This window comes from Lissotriton vulgaris, chromosome 4_1 (genome assembly GCF_964263255.1).
Source record: "Lissotriton vulgaris chromosome 4_1, aLisVul1.2, whole genome shotgun sequence".
Taxonomy (NCBI): domain Eukaryota; kingdom Metazoa; phylum Chordata; class Amphibia; order Caudata; family Salamandridae; genus Lissotriton; species Lissotriton vulgaris.
The window spans coordinates 1,852,511,497-1,852,526,766 of NC_141691.1; the positions used below are offsets into that span (position 1 = coordinate 1,852,511,497).

General features: G+C 44.6%; 1 protein-coding gene across 1 annotated transcript in view; it reads left to right on the forward strand.

Annotated features, from left to right (window-relative positions):
• Positions 1-15,270, forward strand: part of COL14A1 (collagen type XIV alpha 1 chain) — a 514,343-nt gene that overhangs the window by 277,786 nt on the left and 221,287 nt on the right. Inside the window, exons 18-19 of the mRNA XM_086966163.1 lie at positions 2,264-2,335; positions 4,687-4,829. Coding sequence (XP_086822289.1) covers positions 2,264-2,335; positions 4,687-4,829 — 215 coding nt within the window. The remainder of the gene's footprint in view (positions 1-2,263; positions 2,336-4,686; positions 4,830-15,270) is intronic.

The following is a 15,270-nucleotide window of genomic DNA, read 5'->3' on the forward strand; positions in this document are numbered from 1 at the left end:
AGGACGTCATCCTGCTGCCCCATCCAGGGCAGTGGGTTTGCTTAAACAGTGTTGTTAAATTAAGGAGTCTGAATTTGCCTTGTTTTTTTAAGGCTACATTTTATTTGAAAGCAAACATCTTTCATCACCTCATATACTATGCCACATATAACTTGTGATAATGTTTAAGATGTGCTGTGTTTCCAGTGTTATTTGAATAACTTTTAGAAATGTACTTAACCTGCTGATATTTTCTCCTCTTGTGCACTAGTGGCCTTTTTTTAATTGGGGCTATTGCAGAGTTTAGGGTGCATAGGTTGCCCAGTGATTGCGGAGTAATCTTGCTCGGCTTCAGTGTAGGGTGTTGTTTTTAATGGATGTTGATTCTTCTTTTTAGGATGGCACAAAACATATCCCTCAGGTTGCTGCTCACACAGACACATCTCTAGTCATTAGGATTCCAACAGGTTCCACTCATACCCTAGGTCCACGTGTCTCTAAGGCATGGTTTGGGGGATTGTCCTGTGCTCGGTATCAAATTGAAAAGTTTCAGCATGGCTGACTGAATGTATGACGTTACAACGCATACATTTACAATGCATGCCTTTACAACGCAGTTTTTACATTGCAACATCCTTTACAACGCACTCCATTACACTACATCGCATTTTTAGAAACTACCTTTACAACGCATTCCATTACATCGTATTATACCGTTACAACTCATACCATTACAATGCATACCGTTACATTGCATTTAAGGTAAGTATTGGATAGTATAGGGGTACAAATTACTATTCTAACTCCAGGGGTGCAACAGTAGGGTAAGTGTTGGATAATGTAGGGGTGAAAATTACTATTCTAACTCCAGGGGGTGCAACAGTAGGGTAAGTGTTGGATAGTGTAGGGGTAAAAATTACTATTCTAACTCCAGGGGGTGTAACAGTAGGGTAAGTTTTGGATAGTGTAGGGGTACTCTGCATTGTAATTGTATGCGTTTAATCGTATGCGTTGTAATGCCTGCGTTGTAGTGACATGCGATGTAGTGTCATGTGATGTAGTGTCATGCTTTGTAATGCCTGCGTTGTAGTGACATGCGTTGTAAAGGAAGTTGCGATGTAATGACTGCGTTGTAAGTGTAGTGCGATGTAATGGTTGCGTTGTAAAGGATATTTCCCTTGCTGACTACAATCTAAGGTTTATGTTCTACCCGCCTCACTTCCTCTTCCTCTCTAACTTACTCGTCCATTTACTCTATTGTCTTTTCTATCTCTTTAATTCTCTTTTTCTATCAATGAGTTGTGTGTCTCCCTCTCTCTAGTTTGATCTAGCTCTCTCTGTCTGTCTCTTACTTTCTCTATCTCTCTTATGACTCTCTTAAGCTCTCTTGATTTCCCTCTTTTGTCGCTCACTCCATCACATTCTTTTTCATGTTATCTCTCTCTATATATAGTCTTAGAATAAATGCAGAGAATAAAGTGGAATTTATTACCGTTGTTGTATGGGCAGAGGGGCCATGCCTCACAAGAGGATAAGCCCAGAGAGGGTTCTGGCGCCAACTCCCCACATTAAGTTGAAAGCTGGTTTAATTGCATTTTATACAGCCGTTGTGTGTGAATGATGCCAATACCTAAGACAGTTAGGTGAATGTGGCACTCATTTATGCATCAGTAGTCTGTGTCAACAATTAAATATAATATGAGAAAACTAGTGCCGCAGTCAAGAAACAGGAAAGGTGATTGTGAAAATAAAGAGCCATTGTGTTGAGGTGGTGAACTTCCGGGTTGGAGGTGAACGCCTCGCACTGCATCCTGTCTGCTACCTCCTTTTGTGACAGAGAAAGAGATTCTTGTATGCCAGGTTACATCAGCCTTCGTACCTGGTTAAGGCAGTTGCTATGCCTTTAGGCGCTTGGCATGCTTTCAGAGGGAGCAGACAGAGACGATTGTGTAAACTGAAATGATGTTTGGAAGGGGATCCGTTTAATCTTGCAGCGGAAAGGCATTCAATATATTTTTGACTTCCAGAAAATAAGCTGTCTTTTTAGATTTCTGCCAAATCGCATGCCATGCCAAGACCAACACGTGTGGCTGTTCCCAGGGCTATTTATTGTAATCCCATGCCTGTTACTAGCTTGGCTCATGTGCTGTCTGCTCTTCGAGTACCTCTTGAATTCACAAATGGACTCAAAGCAAGTTAGACAAAGGACATTTAAGTGCATGCATTGATGGCTTGAAGGGGTTTGTTGCCTATAGTCTTATAATGTATGTTATTTGTTTTATAGTGGCAAGACCTGCAACAATTAGACCTACCACCACCACTACCACTACCACGACTGCCAGGCCGGTAACAGCAGGTACTTACCTCTATACGTGACCCTGAGTCATTCCTTCCTATCGCTTGATATCTTTTTTTATACCCTAATTGCTATGTAGAATGCTCTGCTCCCTTGGTCCACAGCTTGGCTTGCGGTATCGAAATAACAAAACCTATACATACAGATGTGTATATGGGCGAAAGATTAACATTGATTGAAACAAAATTTTAAAAACAGGTAACCTCTCTAGCATTTATCGGTTTCGTATTGATTCTTTAGAAGAATTTTTCAAATACATTTGTACTTTGATCTTCATTTATTTTATTTGGATACATTTATACCGCTGTATGACGCAACATGCTTGATGACAGTGATGTTAATGTACAATATTGTGAGTGTCGCAAACCACCTCTACGACTGCACTCAAACTGAGGGATTCACTATATAGATGCCTAGAAAATCTACAGGCAGATCCTATTTCACATGCCATATCAGGACATACCATCCTGGTCTTTTAAGTAAATGATTCCGGGGTTCCAATGCAGCCTAAAAAAACCTGGGATCTGTTCCATCTCACTGCTGGTGGCTCTATAGTGATTGTCTGATGTTCTTGTGACCACTGAAAGACGACCAAGGGAAAATGTGTCCGCCTCTAAGCTATAGCGTGCTATTTATGCCGCAAACTCACAGAGCCCTATAAAGCGACTTTCATGCACATTATACAAAGCCAAACTAACTTAACATAATATAAACATAACACAACACAAAACATGGTGTGACACACAGCATAACGAAATGAGGTAACACATAACATTGTATTTTGTTCTGGCCATTTGTATAGTGCATATTATGCCTCTGATATAGATAGCTGTGTAGTGTTTTCAGCCGTGGAGTGGTTTTCCACTTGCTTTGCAGGTTCATACCAAGCCAGAGACTGTTTGAGCAGTTGATGATGCATTGTGGAGTCTGTATACTTGTCTCACTGCCGGCTAGGTGGCTATTTCTTTGGTTTGTCTTTACTTTTGGTTTTAAACGGATAAATCCAGAGCGCTATGGCAATTGTGTAGGCCTCTTCTTTGCCAATATATATCCCTATTGTCTTGCTGATGAGGATGCACGCATGCATAGTTCTTTATGTGTGTCTGAATGCGGGGTGTTCCAAGGTGGCGACTGATGCTGGGTTACATGATAACCAACTCATTGCTTGCTTGTTTGGTTTATGTTAGGATCTCTGTCCAATATGTTCCAATATGTTCTGCTGGAAGTTAGGGAAATCAATAATAGCTTAAAGGTATTCTTTTCTCGAGATAAATATCATTCCATTTCTCATAGACCCAGAACCATCTATTTGTCACGGTTCCTCAAATTGTTTATGTATAAAAATACTTTAAAAAAACCTCAAAATAATGTATCTCACTCTAGAAGATTATTGTAACAGGGCGCTCGAACATCATAAAGTTAATACATTTTACTGATAGTGTTTAAAAGAATCATCAAATATTTAAAATCATTATTTTAAAAATTCACCAAAAAGTCACTAAGGATTCCTTGGAAATACTTTTGTGCCAAACCCAATCACAGTATTGTTAGTACTCTTTAATTGGCAAGTTGAGAAATATTTACTAAGAGAAAAATTAACACATTTGTATAAGAAATGACGTGACATTTACTCCCAGAAGAGAACAATGTTACACTATTATTGATTTGAGTGTTCTCTGTTCTCTTTTGGTTACAAGGTCCATGCGATGGTCGGATTCATATCACAACAGAAAGCCCTACTATGGGCAACGTTAGAGCCAACTATATGGCATATCACTGCTGTGTGGGACATATGTGACATGCTCTTTAAAATGTGCTCTGTTGGAATTTTGTGTTACATAACATATATCAAGGTTCCATAAAATAACTTACATAACAATGGGATCATGAGAAAGGGATTGAACTTACATACTATAGGAAAGAATCCATGGCTTGATTTTAGTGTGTGCTGGGAATCCCTCTAAAGTGAATTTACCATAAACACTAGAGAAGGATTAGGGGAGAATGTCAAGATTTGGCTTTGGAGGGAAGCTGGACTTGGGGAGCAGGGTGAGTAGAACAGGTGGTATTCGCCCCAATCTATGTAACGAAAATGACAAGTTCTGAAGAACTTGAGAAAAGGGAAGGAGACGGTCTGAATTTTTAGGAAGTTGTACTTGGGCCTAAAAAGCAATGGTGGTTACAGATGTGCTCAACTAGAGAATAGCCTTGAAACTGTCACAAAAAGTGAATAATAACAGGAGGTATTAGGAGATCGTGGCAAGGCCAATACAATATATTTTAAGTATTTGAATTAGAGTCAACATTTTAAAACAATTTATATTTAATTTCCTGTATTAAATTCTCTCTAGTAATCAGAACAGGAATAAGAAATCTTGTTATTGATGATGAAACAACATCAAGCCTACACTTAAAATGGCAGATTTCCGACTCGAATGTAAAGCAGTTTCGAGTGACCTATGTATCGATTCGGGGTGATCGGGGAGAAGAAGTGGTAAGCAAACTCGTCGATTTTCCTTTCTCTAGAAAGTCACTTGCATGCAGAAGTACCTAAATACAATGATATAACGTAATTGTACTACTTATCTTCTTTTTTAATGTTGCAGTGAGGTGGCCAACTATTGACTAATAATATTGTTAAAATTGCAAAATTGTAACAATGTTCATAAAAGTAATTTCTTTAAATTTATGACCTATTTCGTTTTTGGCGCATGCCACAAATGAAGAGATCCTAGTCCTCTTTTTGGCCTGATTCGTCTGATATTTAGATTTAAAATACAATTAGGCTCTGTCACAATTTATGAAACTTTATCAAATTTGTGTTGAAATGTGGTGCAGGCTAATGTATGAGAATAGCTCTTCGAACACAAATTCACAAGAGTGATATATGTCCGACTATTAATGACCTGCCAGTACACACTCTTCGCCACACACTACGATACTTCGCCAAAGTGGTGGTGAAATGCAGTGTGAACAAAAGGGATCAGTATAGCACTGTCAGCACAAATACACGTTATGTATGTCACTGTGTTAACTGACAGCCGTTCTCCTTCCAAAAATTGGATACTTTCTAAAAGCTACCATGAATTGTTGTACTGGGAAATATGACCGTTGTACAAGCTGGAAAAGATAAGGGCAACTCAATAACCCAGTGTGAGCCAGCCTGGGAATCTATAGATGCACATGCTGCCGGTATCCCTGAGCAGTGCCACAGAACTCAACTTTTTCAGTGATTGAGTCTTTCCTGGTAATTTGGTGTGACCACATCTACGGCATAAACACCGAAACGCGTTGACGCATTGTGCAATGAGAATCCAAGTAAAGCCTAGAAGGCACCAGTCATATGCCAATTTAGGAAGTCTGGTGTGATTACATTAATTGCTTAAAGGCCATTGGATCTAACTAATTTGTAGAAACATCGTTCGAACTATCTGAATACAGGGGGGTTTTTGTCTGTTTTTTTAATATATGAAATGAATTATTGTGAAATGTATTTACCATATTAGGGTTCTTTTTATGTATTGTACTTATTAGATTTTTATGTATTTTATTTGAATGTATGAGATGTCTTTACATGTATACTTTCAGAATACTTGCTTTTTCTGCAATTTTAACCAAGTATATCTTTGAATTTTTTTTTAATAAAAGAGCGTAAACGCTGCATTTTATTTTTTGGCCTATTTCCAAAGAGTATTGTATGGATCAGGTGTGCTTAAAGTGATATTTCTATATACATTGTTGTTCAAAAGTCAGTCCAGGGATATCCCTTAGACTTGTAAAATTTGGTATGAATGCCTTAAGTGTCTCTCCATTCGTTGGTTAATTGTCAGATCACGACAGTTTTTTACACCATATTCACCAGCAACAGGGTTCAAACATTGAAACTCTAAGCATTGTTCTGAGGATGGTCTCACATATTACGTATCACAAAGACCCAGTGGTGGCTGGTAGGGAACGGTGGTGGGGCGTGGGAAGTTGAGGGAGGACTGGGGGGAGGAGGGCGGGTGGGGGTAGGAAAGAGAAGAAAAAAACTTACCTGTGGTCACCTTTGCCAGCCGTCGTCTCTCCTTCAAGCAGGTACCAGAACGAAATCACACTCTCAGAATCCCCTGACCAATCACAACGCTGCCTTACAGCAGTGTTGTGATTGGTCTGGGCGTCGGAGCCCAGACACGGGCATGGAGGCTGTGCATGTTCTCCACCCAAGCTGTATAATATAGCCTGTGGAGAACATGCCCAGTTTGGCCGGTCTGAGACGGCCGGGCAAACCATCATGTGCACTTAAGGTGCAGCCGCCTCGACCTCATGCTTTGACATCAGGCGAGGTCCCCCCCCTCCCGGTCCTAACAACCTGGCTGGCTGCAGAGCAACTGCAATACTAAAAATAAAATGATAAGGACGTTTTGTTATTATCATTTTATTTTCCGTTTGAACTGCCTTAAGGTAGTGGGGCAGCGCTCCTCTGCCTTAGTGGATGAGCCGCCCCTGCAGCCTGTGTTTGTCATAGTATGCATGACTTCTTACCAACCGACTTACCACAGGACCATTTCTCTGCAAGAGTGGATCAACACTGCTGTGGCCCTTATCATAGACTTTGTTGTCTCAAACTAATCAGGGTCACATCATTGTTGTATGCTGGAATATCAACAACCCCCATTTCTACACATTGACTGTTCTGCTGTCATTTATTTTGAATGTTTCATTCATTGGGCTAGTAAAAAGTTTCTTTTTTGCAGGCCTGTTTGAAAGAATCTTACTTCTCCCTCCCTCTACCTTTTGTTTGTACTAATCATTGAATATGTTTTATATATATATTTATTTCACTAGGGTACTAGTTGGTTCTTCAAATAACGTATTGAATGATCCCCTTGTTAGCACCTTACTATTGTTGTCGATTCACAAGCTAGCAGTTTTATGGCATGCCCTTATTGACAAACTAGTACACCGTCTAATCTACAAAGTATGACATTTCTTCAAAGGTAATGTGAACAAATATGACTAATATAGAGCTTGGAACTCAAATGAAAAGGGTTTCAAGGCGAGGGGGGGGCAGCTCCGGATCAGTTGAAGAGCCAGGTCTTGATGTTCTTCCTGAACGTGTGCAAGGTCAGGGAGCGTCTGATGTTCACAGGGAGCTCGTTCCAGGTCTTGGCTGCAATGTAGGAGAAATCTCTCCCACCTGCTCTGTTTCTGCAGATGCAGGGGACCTATGCCAGGGCGAGGTCATCAGAGCAGCGGTTCCTCTTGGGTACGTGGAAGGAGACTATCTTATTAAGGTATTTGGGTCCGATGTTGTTGAGGGATTTGTAGGCGTGCGTGAAGAGTTTGAAGGTGACCCTCTTCTCGACGAGGAGCCAGTGGAGGTCTCGTAGATGTTGGGTCATGTGTTTGTGATGCGGTATCCTGAGTACAAGTCTGGCTACGGCGTTCCGGATGGTTTGGAGTTTGTATAGAAGAGTTCTGTTGATTCCGGCGTATAGGGCGTTGCCGTAGCCCAGTCTGCTGGTTATGAACGCGTGGGTGACGGTCCTTCTGCAGTCGGGGAGGATCCATTTGAAGGTCTTGCGGAGGATGCGCAGGCAGTTGAAACTGGTGGAAGCGCCAGCGTTGATCTGGTGGTTCATGGAGAGGGAGGAGTCGAGGATGATGCCGAGGTTTGGTGCATGGTTTGTCGGGGTGGGTGGGTTCCCTAGGGCAGAGAGCCATTAGGCGTTGTCCCAGGCGGAGGTGCAGGGTCCAAGGATGAGGACCTCAGTCTTCTCTGAGTTAAGCTTCATGCAGCTGTCTTTCATCCAGGCTGCGACGTTCTTTATTCTTTCATGGAAGCAGAGTCTGGTGTCTACTGGATTCTTTGTGAGTGAGAGGATGAGCTGGGTGTCGTTAGAGTATGATATTATGCTGAGCCCATGCTGTCTGATGATGGTGGCGAGGGGGGCCATGTGGATGTTGAAGAGCATGGGGCTGAGCTATGATCTTTGCGGTACTCCGCATTTGGTATCAGTGGGTTCGCAGAGGAAGGGAGGGAGTCTGATCCTCTGGGTTCTGATGGAGAGAAAGGATTGGATCCAGTCAAGGGCAGCTCCTTGTATCCCTGCGCCGTGGAGTCTGGCTGCGAGTGTGTGATGTGAAACCGTGTCGAAGGCTGCAGAGAGGTCGAGAAGGGTTAGGGCTGCAGTGTGTCCCTGGTCGAGGAGCATGCAGATGTCATCAGTGGTGGTGAGGAGTGCGGTCTCGGTGCTGTTGTTGCTGCGGAAACCAGACTGGGAGGCATCTAGGATAGAGTTCTCTTCGATGAAGGCGGTCAGCTGGGCGCTTACGAGTCTCTCAGTGACATGGGCTGTGAAGGGGAGGAGAGAGTTGGGCCGGTAGTTTTTCAGGTCCGTTGGGTCGGTCGTTGGTTTTTTGAGGAGGGGTTTAACCTCCCCCGCTTCCAGTCATTTGGGAAGATGCCGGATCCGAAGGAGGCGTCGATGGTTCATCCTAGTTTCGGTGCGATGGCGGCAGCGGCCCTGTGGAATATGTGCGGTGGGCAGTGTCCGTTGGGGCTCCTGAGTGGGTTTTCATCATGGTTGCGGTGATGTGTTCGACGGTGGCGGGATTTTAGGTCATGATGGTTGTCATATCGGTGGCGGTGTCGAGGGGGTAGTGTCTGGCGTCTGTTCACTGAAGTTGTCATAGAGGGCCTTGATGTTAAGATGGAAGTAGGAGCTGAGCTTGACGCAGAGTTCCTGGGAAGGTGTTATGTCGGTGGCCTCGCTGGGGGGTTTGGCGCACTGCTGTATAACATTGAACAGTTCCTTGGCGTTGGTCTGGACTTTGTGTGTTATGAAGGTACGTTTGGTGTTTCTTATTCGCTGGTGGTATTCCATCAGGGAGCTCCTGTGGTTGTTCAGTGCTTCTGTGGTTTTCTGGTTTCGCCAAGTTTTCTCTAGGCGTCTGCACAACCACCTGGCTTCTTGTACTTCTCTGGTGACCCAGGCGGACTTCGAGGGGGTTGTTTGGCGGGGTGTGCAAGCTTGTTGGCGCAGCAGGAGATCAAGTAGTGAAATTCTTTGGCTGCGGAGTTGGTGTCTGTCATGGCCCTGGGGGGGTTTGGTGGAGGGTGGTGTTGAGGTGTTCCTCTGTGACCTTGCTCCAGTTCCTTTGTGGCGGGCGCAGGGTGGGCTTGGGTGCGGTGGTGGTATTGAAGGTGAAGTGGACGCAGTAGTGGTCCTTCCAGAGGGGATGGGTGGTGTGGCTGAAGCGGATGTTTGTCCCTCCTGCGAAGATGGGGTGGAGGGTGTGTCCTGCTCTGTGAGAGGGTGTGTTGACCAGCTGCTTCAGTCCGAGGTTGGCAAGGTTTTCAAGGAGAGTGGTAAAGTCGGGGTTGTTGCAGTTGTCGAGGTGGAAGTTCCGGTCCCCGAGTAGCATGTAGTCCATGGAGGTGATGGCCTGGGGTGTGGCGAGCTCGGCAACGGTAGTTGTGAACTGGGTACGAGGTGGCGGTCTGTAGATGAGGGTGCCTCGTAGCGTAGTCCTGGGGCTGCTCTGGATCTGGAAGTGGAGGTGTTCTATGTTGGAGTGGGGGTCACTAGGCTGGATGTGGAGAGTCTTGTGAGCGATGGCGAATCTTCTTCCTAGGCGGTGGGAGCGGTCCTTCCTCTGGATCTTGTAGCCGTCAGGGATGGCAGTGGCGATGTCAGGGCCGGAGGTGGCGTTGGTCCAGGTTTCAGTGAAGAAGGCGACGTCGGGCGAGAGGGTGTTGATCATGTTCCAGATCTCTACGGTGGGTCGGTGCAGGGAGTGCACTTTGAGGAGAATGCATGTCAGGGTTCGGGGGTCAGTGCATCATGCGGGCCTTCGTCGGTTGTGGGGGCTTTGTCAAAGGTGGAATAGTAGCGGTGGGGTCTAGGGGAGCCAGGGTTTCTGGAGCTGGCTGCGGTCAGGTCGCAGACGGGCTCAGACAGGCTTGCCTTAGGCGCACCTTCGCCGCGCCAGCAGCCCCCTTTAACTAAGGGAGGGGCATGCAGCAGGTGGGAAGCGGGGCGAGAACAGCTGGAAAAATGCAAGGGGCACAAGAGACAAATTACAATGCAGGCAGCAAATTAAATACAAATCAAATGCAGAGGCAAAATGAATACAATTAGGTGAAATAAACTCAGACGCAGCAGCTACCGGCACCGGGTCCTGAACCCTACCAGGGTGGGGGTCTGACACGTCGCAGCGGCAGGGCACAGCGGAGCTGCTGGGGAGAAGAGTGAGCCTCAGACCCTGGGGCAGAGGTTGTGATTGGTCTTAGCATTGTAGTTTGGTGCTCAGACAGCAACAGGGAGCCTGTGCATGTTCCTCACCAGGCTGTGTTATGCTTCCTGGTGGGGAACATGCAAAGTGCACATGTACTGTTTGGTCAGCACAAGAGGGCTTAGGGGCACTTAGGGAGTGGGAACCACTCCTCTCCTGCTCTGGCCAGCCCCGCCCCACATTAAACAAGGCCACTGAATGTATGCATTAGGGAAAATAAAATGATAATAACAGCATGTTAGTGTCTTTTTCTTTTTTCTTTTTGCGCTGTGGGGAAAACGCTCCTCCGCATTAGCAGAGGAGCCTCCACTGTAGTCCAGTAAATCAGCTAGTGGGAATACCATGGTACAAACTTCTGAAAGGTTTGCTAGGTGAATTGGGAAGAAAGGAATTTAGGATAGTTGGGGGTTCCTACAGAAATGTTCCACCTAGTCTGCTTATAATTGCAAAAGTGAAACTTTCAATCCATACAACCTTAGAGGTGTTAGCTAAAAACCAGGACTGTCTGAAAGACACTCTCATTACACGGCCACTTGGCAGTATTGCTTTTCCACAAGAAAACCACAGCCACGGCCAAATACCAAGAAAAGTAACATGATTGTTGGGAGCGGAAGGCCGAGATCTTACCAGCAGAGGCTATGTATTGTGTTTTAAAACATCTCCTCCAGGATAACAAGAAGCAGTAAGGACATATATAGATAGTAGAACATTAGCGGCAATGACTTCTTGATGAAATGGTAAAACCAATAATTGGGTTAGCCGTGGAATTCGAGATTATCACATAGATTGAGGTGAGGAGTGTGAGGAGGGCTGGTTGTGAGAGGTATTAGTAAGAGTAACAGGACTGGGGTTTCCCTATGGTAGTCAAACTACTGACCGTCTTTTTAAATACACTAACAATCAGTGCGACTACAACTTGTGCCCAAACACTTTTTCACTTCCACTCAACAGTTAAAAGTCTGATTTCCTTCGACTGTGTATTTCTGTAACAGAAACACAATGTGGGAGTTTTTCATTCCTGGTCTGAACCAAAGTCTATGAACACGGACCCATGTGTTCTGAGAAACATGCTCAATTTAATTTTTGTTCTCCCTGCTTACAACACACCTTTGTGGAAAGAATAGCAGTCTTGTTATGACAGTTCTCTCTTTGGCATCCAACCAGTACAGGTTCAAAAGGGAAACTTCCCCCAATGACAGAGGTGGGCTGGGAATGATGAAGAGGAGGGTGTGCTGTGGGATCTTCACTGCTCATGAGGAGTGGGTGTGATATGAAGGTTCATTTACAACTACTTCTCCTAAGGGAAGGTCTATCTTCAAAGTCCTAAAATCCGCTCTTCGAAATTTGTTATGTATAGCCCGAGGGCAGCCTGGAAATGACAGTAAGGTAGACAATGCACTATTATTTTCTTTTTACTGCTAAAGATAATGGTGCTGATTCACAAAAACATTTATGAGTACAGGAAATTGTTCTTCCGAAGTACTCTTTCATGTAGTATTGCATGTCTTTGTGAATTGGCTCTGAATTGTCCAACTCTGTTAATTAATAATAGTACAAAAAGGCCACTGTCAATTCTACTTGTACTAATTGTATATCAGTAGTCCCATTTTATTCCAATTGGATTTCCTCTCTAGATGCTTTGGGTCCAATTCCCTAAAGAATGTAAGAACACAAACAAGAGCACCACACTAGTGCAACTTTATGTACTCGAGAGTGCTGCTGATGCTCGCTCTTGTGCCCACGGGTTGTATCCATAGGTACAGGTCCAGCTTTACATCCCTCCGTTCTGAACAAAAGAGGAAGAGACATAGAATTCGAGGGTGATCCACGCCTTACAGCCTGCCCACTCCCTGCAGAGTCTTTACTCAAAATAATCTCTATGAACTCAATTTTTAGTATCATTACTTCTTTCCTCTTTTTTTCCGCCCCATGCCTTTTGAATTTACTTGTTGCTTTTGTTTTAAACTTTAGCCACATCACCATGTTTTCTTATATTTAATTATAAATATTTTATTCAAATCTCTCACAATTGAAGAAGAGGTACAAAAAAACATTAGAAATAGACAGTGACATAGCTATTTTTAGGTCAAAATGCACATTTCATATTTCTGTAGGTGCAAAGTCTTAATCCTAATTTGGAAAACACGGTTGGCCTCAATATGGGCGCATTTACAACAAGATGATAAAATGTTACACCCGACACTTTTATACTTTATGGAAATATGTCATGCACTGACATTTTAGAGTAAAAGGGGGATCTTCAAATGTCTATTGCAGTATCATCTTAGTGCCTGGCAACAAATATGCCCCTAAATGTTCTTCGTATGTTTCTGCTCTCCATTTCCTCCATGATACATCCAGTCTCCTTAGAAAGGATATGTACCAGTTTTTTAGGTCTCGCCTGTCGATGCGCATGCGCATCGAGCAAGCGAGACTATGGGGGCTTATCCACTCTTTATCCACTGCAAGGAATCGTGGCGATTCCTTGCAGTGCCCGTGACTTTTAAGCTCAATGCGCATGCGCATTGAGCTTAAAAGCGCGTGCACGTCCGTCTTGTTTTACCCGCTCCGCCCCCTCCCCTTCCCGCCGTGTCGCATTTCTCCTCCCCCCTCCCCTCTCTTCCCTCCGTCTTGTTTGTTTATTTTACCCGCTCCGCCCCTCCCCTTCCCGCCGTGTCGCATTTCTCCTCCCCCCTCCCCTCTCTTCCCTCCGTCTTATTTGTTTATTTTACCCGCTCCGCCCCCTCCCCTGCCCGCCGTGTCGCATTCTTTTTTAAATCCCCACTTCCCCCCTTTTTGGTTTGGTGTGGGGAATTGTGGCTTGATCTTGTATTAACATAACAGCCTACTACCATGTGCGGACTGGTTAATAGCAGACTGTTGTCTATCTTCCAGTCTTGTTCCCTTACAATTTCGAACACTATTTCAAAACAGTCCGCTGTTATCCAGTAGCATCTCATAGGATTCGGCAAGAATAACATGTATAGTATTTTTTACTGTATAAATTCAATCCTTTGCACTCTATAAGATGGCGGCCGTAAACTTGATCGAAGTCCTTCGTTGTCTAATATGACCCTCTCATTAGATTCGGCAAGAAAAAAAGCGCAAAATCTCAAGAGCTTTAAATAGAGAACCTTATCCTACCCTTCGCATTATGTCGTCTAAACGGAGCACAGGGGATTGCTGACGCCCAGGAGGTTTTGCTGGAATCAAACGGAGACACGAAGGTAAATGAATATGTTAGGGATCTCTAGTGTCTTAGGCTATAGGTAGTGCCTTACATACTTAAACTCACAAAGAGGTCACAATAAATTCAATCCTTTGCACTCTATAAGATGGCGGCCGTAAACTTGATCGAAGTCCTTCGTTGTCTAATATGACCCTCTCATTAGATTCGGCGAGAAAAAAAGCGCAAAATCTCAAGAGCTTTAAATAGAGAACCTTATCCTACCCTTCGCATTATGTCGTCTAAACGGAGCACAGGGGATTGCTGACGCCCAGGAGGTTTTGCTGGAATCAAACGGAGACACGAAGGTAAATGAATATGTTAGAGATCTCTAGTGTCTTAGGCTATAGGTAGTGCCTTACATACTTAAACTCACAAAGAGGTCACTATGGGTCTTTCAGTTCTATTTATAGCTCCAGAAAGTACTGAGTTGTCCGGTTTTCATTATGTCCACTCCCAAGTCTATGACCAGAATATAGAGCCCACTGCAGGAGGGAATCATACTTCCTGTTCTAAGTAAGCACATTAGATTGATCTATTTTTCGAGTGTTACATAGTTACACTTTTGACCTAACGGCACCTAAACTAATACAGAGGTTACGATCGTGTATTTTGTTTTATACACAGCTCCAGAAAGCACTGATTCACCCTCACTCACCCTCACTCACCCTCACTCACCCACAACCCCTCACCCTCACTCACCCTCAACCCCTCACTCACCCTCACCCTCACTCACCCTCAACCCCTCACCCTCACTCACCCTCAACCCCTCACCCTCAACCCCTCACTCTCACTCATCCTCAACCCCTCACCCTCAACCCCTCACTCTCACTCATCCTCACTCACCCTCAACCCCTCACCCTCACTCACCCTCACCCACCCTCAACCCCTCACCCTCACTCACCCTCAACCCCTCACCCTCACTCACCCTCAACCCCTCACCCTCACTCACCCTCACTCACACTCACCCTCACTCACCCTCACTCACCCTCACTCACCCTCACCCACCCTCAACACCTCACCCTCACTCACCCTCACCCTCACTCACCCTCACCCACCCTCAACACCTCATCCTCACTCACCCTCACCCTCACCCACCCTCAACCCCTCACCCTCGTTTTCATTATGTCCACTCCCAAGTCTATGACCAGAATATAGAGCCCACTGCAGGAGGGAATCATACTTCCTGTTCTAAGTAAGCGCATTAGATTGATCTATTTTTCGAGTGTTACATAGTTACACTTTTGACCTAACGGCACCTAAACTAATACAGAGGTTACGATCGTGTATTTTGTTTTATACACAGCTCCAGAAAGCACTGATTCACCCTCACTCACCCTCACTCACCCTCACTCACCCTCACTCACCCTCAACCCCTCACCCTCACTCACCCTCAACCCCTCACTCACCCTCACCCTCACTCACCCTC